Raw genomic sequence first — 10,766 nt, 5'->3', positions numbered from 1 at the left:
CAGTCTTTAATTTTTGTACTTTCTTATGAGCTTTTTACTTATGGAAAACAAACTGACCATAGCATGCAAATACACAATTCAGATTTTTTATAACTTAAGGAGAGCCTTTACAGTTAAGGAGGTAAAGGCTTGCCACGCAAACAGCACTATTAATTTTTCTTTTTTTTTATAGCTAGCATACAAGGAGATCTTATTTTCTCCATCTATCAAGTAACCGCTTTTGATTTTTCCAATCCTCGACTTATGATCTGGAAAATCTTTTCCAAAAGGATTATTGTTATATCACACGGGTTACGTGGTAAATATACTGAAATGCTTCATGTTACTACACAAAAGTATTATAAGTGACTCACTTATATCGATATAACTAATATGGTAATAAAAATAATAAAAAAGGACAAATAATGAAATGAACTGTCATCATGCTATCGAATATGATAGATAATTAGATCATCATTATGAAAGACAACTGACTTGATACTGAATTATTCTAAATTATTTGTATATAGTTTTTTGTACCTCAGAGATTTAGACGAATCTGCATGCACGTTCGACTCGGCTATGGTGTTAACAGCTCGGATGAACCGGGCCGGAGATGCCTGAGCACCATAGTAGGCATGGTAAAGTTCGGTTAAGGAGGCTGATTCTGGAACGATGAATTCCGGTTTTTCTGGCGGTGGATAATTGATGAAGAACTGACGAAGGTTCCGTCTGATGGCTTCTCTAGTGATCCATTTATGGTCACGTGTTAAGCCTGTGGTCTGGTGAAATAAAAATGATAGTACAAATTTTAGTTATATCATTTACTCCCAAAGGACAATGAAAAATATTCTTTTCGGTAAAACAACAATAGGAAAGGAGAGGTGGAATATTCTTGCCTCAAGAGCAATCAAATTCAACTGGAGGTAAAGTGATAACAAACTATGCACATAAAAATAAATGAATTTAAATATTTATGGCTTAAAATGCAACTAGTCACGTATGTAAGGACATAGAAGAAACTCAAACCATCAATTTCCATTGATATCTTCTACATACATCTTCCTCTGAAAATTAACGTCATTAACATAAAACTGTTGGTTTACCTTAATCATTTCTAAAAAAAAAAAAAAAAGAATTTATTTTATAGCCTTTGTTTCTAAGGATAGTTTTTATAATACCAACAAATGTACTTACTCTTTCAAAGTATTTTCAACCTGTAAAAAGCGTGTGAAAATAAATAACCTTTTAAAGAAATATTAAAAAAAAGATTGAATAATACCAAGAATGAATACTATAGAAAATGAAGATAATGCATGCTATGGTGTGGCTATTCGACAGAAAAAGAGATAACCATACTTGGAAAGCATAGAGTTTAGTATTGTACCGAAGCACTTCATGCATTTAAACCCAAGAATTGACAAATATAGAAAGGATACAAATGGTAAAATTTCGTGGAACAATTGTTTTTTTAAATACAAAGTGGTACCAAAGACCCAGTCAATAGCTATAAGGAAAGGAGAACAGTGGTCTATCCATCCGAGAACATATCACTCCTGAACATTTTCACAAGTACCAAAACTCCAAAGAGAGAAGTTTAAAGCTTGCACGTGGGTTCCATGTATTTCCAGAACCAAATGATTAATAAGTAATAATAACTAGATAGGTGCAACTCGGGATGGGTATTATGTTTGGAATGTGTAGTTTCCTTCGTTGAATGTCACTCATTATCACAATGCCACATGGCAGCTGAGGCTTTTCTATTGCAGATATTAAAGTGAAAATTGGCAGGGTCAGAAAAAATACGTTTAATATCAACCCCTGAAATTTTCACTTGGATAAGTAAATTAATTTAGGATCCATTTACTATGGTGCCGAAAGTAACCAGTCAACTCATAACATAAAAATTCTTCTTTTCTAATGCAGATATCAAAATGAAAATTAGCATAGAAAAAGTAATTTCAGTCCGATGAATCTCTGAAAATTTCATTCAGAAATGTGAATTAATCTAGGAGAAATTTACGTCGCCGTCGAATATTAGCATCCCGGCCAAACCGAAAGATGACTGCTGTGAATTTTCTATGACATGTATCATTATGAAAACTGGAAAGCAAGTAGTTCACATGACCCACAATTAACCCTGTGAACATCATTCGGAAATCTGTAAAACTCTAGGTAGAATTCATTGCCCCACACGGATTTTTTTAGCTGAAACTTGTATCTTTTTTTTGTTTTTACAGAAATTACTACCAGGGCATAATAGCAGGTTCGCATGAAATTTGTCAGAAACAAAGGTTATATACAGAATATGCTAACAATCCCTGAAAATTTGTCATGTATATCTGTATTAGTATAGGAGTTATTGACCCAGACGATAAAAATATCAGCTTCCCCCCCTCCACCCTCCTCCCGAACACTACAGCGAAAAGGTATGACCGGCTATGGGGTGGGGTGCGTTATCTTAATAATAATGATAATGATACTACTACTACTACTACTACTACTACTACTACTACTACTACTACTAATGATAATAATAATAACAATAGTAATAATAATAATAATAATAATAATAATAATAATGATAATAATAATAATAATAATAATAATAATAATAATAATAATATGTTTGGGTAGTAGGCCCTCTTCAAGGCAAGTTTTGTTAAAGATAATGGCTGCCTCAGATGCTTTAATCTTATACTCTGTCTTCTCAATAGCTCTTATTATCTTCTTTTCAGGATTACTGCATACAGCCAGTATTTGGGCAAAAGTCATCCTTCATGGTTGGTAGCCAAATTCAGGAATAATTGGTGAATGTTCCACTATTCCATTGGCTGCAGGCTTATAAATGGTAGTCTGATATAGGGCGATGCCGGGGAGATGACTCAATGATGTCCGCAACTGGGACGAGAAAGTGGTACCCCTGATGGAAGTAATATGCTCCTTGATGTTCTGGAAACTAAGGCCGCAGTATATGATGTGGAAATTGCATCTTGCATGAAAATGGCTTCAGGCCAGCAATCAATGACGGTGAAAATGTAAATGTGTCATTGTCATGTAGGGGTCATCCATGTCAACATGAATGTGGGAAAAAATGACACTGAGGTTGATGAAAATTGCTTATACCTGAATCCGTGTGTTGACGCACCTTTAGATTTTGACATGAAATACAGGCCCCTTTATTAATTTTGTGCTATATAAACTTCGACTTCAGTAGCTTTATAATAGATCAGTGCAACGGGGGTGTGAGGCCATGGATCAATTGAAACACTTGGGCATATGGAGGTATCCAAAGGCATGGCCTACCACTACTGATATCACAGAAAAAGGTGGCGTTGGAATCATCATGGGTTACGTCTTCCTAATAGAGAGTTGCGCAGGATTCCCTGCAGGTTTGGTGATGGGGGGCCTTTTGTTGGACTTCTGTCAAGGTCGTATAATTCATCTCCAGATGGATGAAAGCCAGTGGGTTTCTAGAAAGGGCATCAACAACGAGATTCAATTTACCATGGAAGTGTTGAATGGTACAATCGTATTCAGAAATGTCAGAGAGATGTCGGTGTTGACGGGTAGACCAGGCATGGGACTGATGAGTGATGGCGAGCACAAGGGGCATGTGGTCCATGGGAATGACGAAGGATGTGCCCTCTAAGAAGTGGCTGACATGATGGATAGCCAAATAAACTGCCAGTAGTTCGCAGTCGAAGGTAGAGTAACTGGATTCTTCCTTGGAAAGTGTTATACTGAAGAGGGTCAATGGGTGGGATAACCCATTGATCTTTATTTTGATTAAAAAATAGATTGTGGTCACAAAATTGAATCTGAGAAAAGATGTGCTCCAAACACACACACATATTGAAAATAAATTTCTTCACCGATAATAGAGTTTTAATAGCTTTTGAAAATCTGATCTTTCATTGATAATAGAGTTTTAATAGCTTTTGAAAATCTGATCTTTCATTGATAATAGAGTTTTGGTTTCTATTCATAAGCTTTCGAGTACTACTTCTACAGCGACCTTACTTACATCAATGGAAAGTAGGAGTGATGAGGTTGGCACTAGAAATGTAAAATCAGTAGCAGTTTATAGGGCTTTATTTGCCTTGAGAAGGCCACCCCCTGAAGGGGGCCCCACTTCAGGTGTTTTGGCTTGCCCTTGAGGGAGTCGTAGAAGGGAGCAAGAATGGTGGCAATGGGGATAATAGTTCATCATGCTCAAGAACTCCTGCAGTGCTTTGATGGACGAAAGCGTGAGGAACTTCATTACTGCTGATACCTTCTCAGATAATGTGTAAATGCCCTCAGGCATGATGTGATGACCCAAGAATGCCCCTTCCTTTGCCCCAATAGTATAATTGTCATACCTCACCACAACGCCATTCTGTTGCAGGCAGTTGAGAGTGATGCTTAGGTCATGTAGATGGCCTTCTTTGGAGGGGAAGAATACTAGTGTGACATCTATGTAACATACGCAGAACGGGAGGTCCCCTAAGATACAATCCACGAGTTGATGAAATGCAGCCCCTGCATCACAAAGTTCAAAGACAAAGTAATTGAAAGTATATTTATCAAAAGTAGTGGTGATGGCAGTCTTGGGAATGTATTTATAAGCTCCCCAAGGGTCACACAAGTGTGACAATTGCATGTGTACATTCAATGGCTTTTGTCAATAAGGTTGACATGAGCATAAAATTCAACATTATGATGACATTAATGGAAATAGAATAGAAATTAGCGTGTTACATTCAACGGCATTTGTCGTTCAAGTTGATTGGAGCCAGATGGGGTACTGTGTGCTTGGTGTAGAAGAAAATGATGAGAGGACATTCTTCCTCACTTGTTTGTGCATTGCTTGCTACATGTGCATTACATTAACCACTGTCTCTCCCATACAAAACCTATCCTATCCAGCCGTACAAAAGGCATGCCATAATCCCTTACTAATAATATGTAACAAATTTCTTTCAAAACTTATTTTTAATTTTCTAAGTTTGAAATTAATTACAGTTTTGGCTCAAATATTTCATTACTTTTTAATACTTGTTATGATTCCAGTTTAAGATTGAAAGAGAAAGTAGATTATTTAAAGTTATATATGGATGTCAGTGTTATGTGATATGCACACGTGACATTATTTATGTCTTGCTGTCTAGTGTTAAATAAAGTGTAATTTGTGAATTATACTGAATATGTTAAGAACTGATTTGTTGAATAAAGAAAATTAATACGTTTCAGACTTATCCACAATGTTTAGCTATCCTCTGTTTTAAGACATCTGTTTGATGATGGAATATGGATAACAACCTTTTATACAGTAGGTATTGAAAATAAATGATCGACATTGATGATATTTACGGCAAAAATCAAAACAAAGTTGTTTGCTATTGTGTTCGAAGGAGTAAAACTTCGGTTTTTTTCTCTTTGAGGTAATATTTCTGCAAATAATTATACGACGTGACAAGAAAGGACGTAAAAAGATCGTGAAAGTGATAAAAATACTCTAGTGTGAAAAGGCATCCCTAAATGAGACAAAATATTGTTGATAGAAAAATTCATAAACACCAAAGGAAAATAATTCTAGGAATATATACATACATACATATATATATATATATATATATATATATATATATATATATATATACATATATATATGTATATATATATGTGTATATTTTATATATATATATATATATATATATATATATATATATATATATATATATATAATGAAAAACAGTTCAGTTGTGGGATTTTAAGTAACTGATAATAATAATAATAATAATAATAATAATAATAATAATAATAATAATAATAATGATAATAATAATAATAATTATAGGAGCACTAGGGACCATACCTAAGTAATTGAAAAGGAATCTCGAGATGGCAGGAGCCGATATTGCCATAGGACTGGTGCAAAAGAGCGTGCTACTTGAAACAGCACATATAGCGAGGAAGGTCGTGGGTTTCTAAAGGAGCTAGATGCAACCCGGAAACCCCACATTCTAAAACCACCAGTCTCTGTAGACTGTGACTAACATAAAAAAATAATAAGAATTACGTGAACTATATTGAAATAGTACTTCACAACACTCAAAATCATTTGCATTAAAAATAATTAATAATATAGATTTTTTTTTTTTAAACTCACTTCATCAGGGCAGAGAATATGCACTAAATCTGGATCACTTGCATTAAGAGGCGTGGCTAAAAATCCTGTTGTCGTACCAACAATGGCACAAAACACCCCAATCAGGGCGAGTAATACACGTATCTTCGGCATCGCTCTGAAACTGAACTGATTATTGGCATGCTCGCATCATTTATGATGGCAGTCATTTCACAGCAGTTATGACGTCAGGTTCTTTCCAAGAATAATTATCCTCTGAACAAGCTTTTCTCAGTTGAATATATCAGTCTGATATAAGGAACTACAATGGACTAATTGTCGATTGACAAGGAATACAGTAGGGGATATACGAGTTATTCAAGTTTATATAACTTTGAGGGTAAAAAAAGAGATATTTCTTTTGCAATTGTGCATCCTAACATTCTTAAAGATTGATCACTGCACGGCAACCTTCTCATTATTGCGCCATGCATGGGAACTTATCAGGTGTTTTAAAACAAATTTTTGTTCATGACTCTGTAAAAGTCTAGTGTGAATTTCCTTGCTTTATCAATAATGATTTTGCGTTTATTTTTCTGCATTATAATAAAAAATCTTACTTAGTTTCAAGCATTAATTATTAATAACTATTTCGATAAATTTCGGTTCTTCTTGCCTTGTAAAGACACGTACAAATATTGAGGCATGAACCGCATGGCTGAGGTACAAAATCCGAATTATATAAGGTGTGAACTTACTATAGCTTTGGTTGTAATGACATATGTAAAAACTATCATTTTTCATGTGTAAACATTCATAATTCAATAGGTAATGCTTTTAGGTGAGAATCTTTATATATGTCAAAGAAGTATGAATAGTTATTGTTATTGTTCTATGACTGTTTTCATTGTATTCATTCATCATCATCATTGTTGTCAATTTTTTTTTTTCCTGATAAGTTGTTACTTTATTCATATATAATCTATCCTAAATCCTCCCTTGATTTTAAACATCAAAGGTATCTGCGACATTTTGGGCAATTATTTTAAGATGGATTCAGTACCAGACCAAACCTTTTTCCTTTGCACGACTTATGCTATAATCTATTAATACTTTGCTATTGTTTCTCGACAATACAGTTTTAAACACAATGAATTCTTCTGAAGAAATTATATTTTTTTGTTTAATTGCTGAAAATACTAATATAATACTTATTATTTTGCTTTTTCCATCCTCAAGTCTGCAACTACTCGCTTACTTCCATTTTCACAAACAAAACATATATGAAGGTTATTCTTGTTTTACTTAAGACACATTTGTTAAACGTAAGCTTAATTTGCTTTAGAGTGACAACCTGTAATATTTAAGTGATTATTTGTTTTCGCAAATATGTTTCCTTAGCGACATTTGTAGACAAATGAATGATTAAAATGGTCAAGGACAGTTTTATTGTAAAATTATTTTATTTGTATATTATTTGAAGTGAAAATATCTAATAGTATGTCTTTTGATCTTAAAGACCCTGAAAAAACCTAAATGTTTTCCATTGATTCATGGTTCAATATCTATGATATATAAGATTAACATTTAGTCATGGTAATTGGAATTGATACCAGACGATTATTACTGTATAACATATACTAAAACATTGACTTTTGTATAATCTTATAGTCAGTAGGTGAAACAATGATTAACATAATGCAGTAAACTTCCAATTAGCTTAAATTTCATACCACTACACAAAAAGGACCGACTGTAGCACCAACACGTAATAATCCCTTTCACTCAACAATGCATTATTCACCTCTATCTCTTTCTCACTTTCTTGCCTCTTGAAGTTTTTAATTCCTCTCTCCGTAAATTTATTTAGCCACCCCATTTGAGATTTACTGGACAAGGAATTGCGAGGAGAAAAAGCATAAATTTGTAAAACAGTTTTAAATTATATCCAAGAAAAATATTTTGAGACCAACTGCGCTTGAAAATAAGGTTATAAAGGTAAATTAGGTTAGGTTAGCTGTTGCAATAAACTTTATTATGGGCGGTGAGAGAATAGGAAAGTAGATTAGGATCCATAAATATTTCTAATGATATTAGAATAAGAAAAAGAGGGAGGTCATAGTATGTAAGATAACAAACGCAGCAGGATGCATGCAAAAGAATGGGAACAAACCAAAAAGTTTATGTAAGAGGGTATTACTGAACCAACTCTCTAAGAAGTGAAGCGTGTAAATTGAATATAGATAAAAGTATGGCGAAAACTGTGACGTAGTTTGTCTACATCTGGTAATCAAAGAGACGAATGAAGGATAAGAAGAGTCGATATATGAATTTCAAAGTTGATAGGATTGGTCAGTCAGTGCTCTGAAAGGGTTTCATTAAGTGAAAAAGCTGGATAAAAAGATATCATCGTAAATGAACTGAGTATTTCATGATAGAGGAAACATTTATATATAAGAATATTTTCAGGAGGTATTGAATCTGTTTACTATATTGGACTTCCTTTCATAACCCTCTCTATATCAGAATTGATCAAAATTTGGCATCTGGATATTGGTTGTGATCAATGGAGGAAGAGGGTGCAAATTTCAAAGTTTAAAACATACTTTCTTTCTGGACTCTAAAGTTAGAGAATTAATGCGAATACTGAATTCAGGTAACTTTACTTGCTCTTTTAATTAACTATTGTGAGTCTTCTAAATTTAGTATCAGCTGGGCTATCTTAGCTGACGCACCGTATGTTATGAAAGGAGGGAATGTAACTATCATGAAATAATAAAGTGATTCAGAAGGAGAAAAACTAATAATGTCATATGGTTACATAACCATCACAGACAACACATCAAGACTGCCTTCCCGCGCCTGCAGCCTTATCATAGCACAGAACTTATTTTCTAAATTAATCACCATACCAAAATGAGTTAGTACAATATCAGCTGGATATAAGAACATGTTTACCTATCTTATCTTACTTTATTTTTATTCCTTACAAATAATTTTCCCAACGAAGTATAGACTACTGGGCAATATTGACTATCTTTCAAGTGTTCCTTCCCTTTCACCTGGTAGAGAGATAATTTCTCAAAAAATTTCCCAAGCTGATATATTTTTTCTCAGCTTGCAACTCTTTTTGTTATAGAAAAGTCCACGAAAAGGCGTTATCGATTCTTTGCTTTATACAGCTTATTGAAATTTCACGAACTGCTTACAAAAAAGTTTTATTTTAGTCGTTAGCTGTTGCTACCAGGTCAATTATTATAAACCTGACGCTTTATCTATAAATTTTGATTTGTAAGCATAGTTTATTTCCATAAGGTTTGGATAAAAATTACAATTTCTTCATTTTTGTTCCATTAGTGAGCTTTCAATTTACACTATATTCCGGCTGCATTATTGTTGCCTATACCCATCCCCTTTTTTCCTCAAGATTTTGTGATGTTATTTGCAAATATTAGTGATATGGACTAGGCAACTTTTAACTTGCGTTTCCCCTTTGGCTACCTTACTTCACAAAGCTAATTTTAAATTTCCTTCCCAATAACTTCCATGGCCCCTCATGTTTGATTATCTTCTGTGAGCTCTTTGAAGCAGAATTTATCTTTCTGATTTTAATACATTTAAAGCAACATTACTACATAATTTTTCTTTTACATAGAGTTAACATATTTTGGTGTCAAAATACCAAAAGTTTTTCCATCATAAATTTCAGATATATTTCTTGGATGTTGAGAGACACCAAGAAACGCTTCAAATATATCTTAAAATTAACTGTAGGGAACCTTTTCAACAATTTATCACCTGTTGATAATTCATTAGTTAATTAATTTTGTTATGGTAAATTTTTTCCGTTAAATGCTGAGTAAGTAAATATTAATAATTTTGGAATGAAGATATGAACGTTCTGAATAACATTATTCAGTGATATGCAGCACGTGTACATTTACAAATCTAGTTTACAGAAAAAAAAACCCACTCACATATGGCCGACGTTAACCTACTCTAGTCACCATTTGTAGCACCAGTGCATTATACTGGCATTTCAATTCATAAACATTGATTAGGAATGAAAATTCTAAAATTCTTTACTTTGACAGACACCCGATGTTGATACATCATCGCTTCAATGGTGAGTACATTCATCGCGAATATTAAATGAGATGTAGATTCGGTTCCATTGTGATGCCCTATTGGAAACGTCCATGCTTGGTGATCCTCAGTCCGGGGCTCGAGCATGGCTCAAGCTCGATAGTTTCTTGTAGTGTCTGCAGCCTCAATCCTTGTGAGCTAAGGATGGGGATTTGGGGGAGCCTATATAAGGCCGTTTCGAATTTAAGGTGGCCTTGGCCTATACGTCTACTTGATGAGTCATCAGCAGCCATTTTACTGGCCCTCCCTGGTTCTAGCTTGAGATGCTTGGGCGCTGATCATATAATAAACACATGCACATATATATCTATCTCTCTCTCTCTCTCTCTATATATATATATATATACGTATATATACATATATACGTATATATATATATATATATATATATATATATATATATATATTCATGTATATATATATATATATATATATATATATGAATATATATATATATGTATATATATACACATATATATATATATATATATATATATATATATATATATATATATATATGAATATCTCT

At 33.5% G+C, this 10,766-nt stretch overlaps 1 protein-coding gene across 1 annotated transcript in view; it reads right to left on the bottom strand.

The window, feature by feature from the left end:
- The window catches only part of LOC137648366 (von Willebrand factor A domain-containing protein 7-like), a 61,956-nt gene extending 55,664 nt beyond the window's left edge, over positions 1–6,292 (bottom strand). The window contains exons 1-2 of the mRNA XM_068381296.1: positions 6,134–6,292; positions 520–761 (exon numbers count right to left, since the gene is read on the bottom strand). Of these exons, the coding sequence (XP_068237397.1) occupies positions 520–761; positions 6,134–6,265 (374 nt within the window). The 5' untranslated portion in view covers positions 6,266–6,292. The remainder of the gene's footprint in view (positions 1–519; positions 762–6,133) is intronic.
- Positions 6,293–10,766: the final 4,474 nt, after the last annotated feature.

This window comes from Palaemon carinicauda, chromosome 1 (assembly GCF_036898095.1).
Source record: "Palaemon carinicauda isolate YSFRI2023 chromosome 1, ASM3689809v2, whole genome shotgun sequence".
Lineage (NCBI taxonomy): Eukaryota > Metazoa > Arthropoda > Malacostraca > Decapoda > Palaemonidae > Palaemon > Palaemon carinicauda.
Note: the sequence above shows the minus strand (reverse complement) of the source record. Positions and strands in the feature narration are given on the sequence as shown.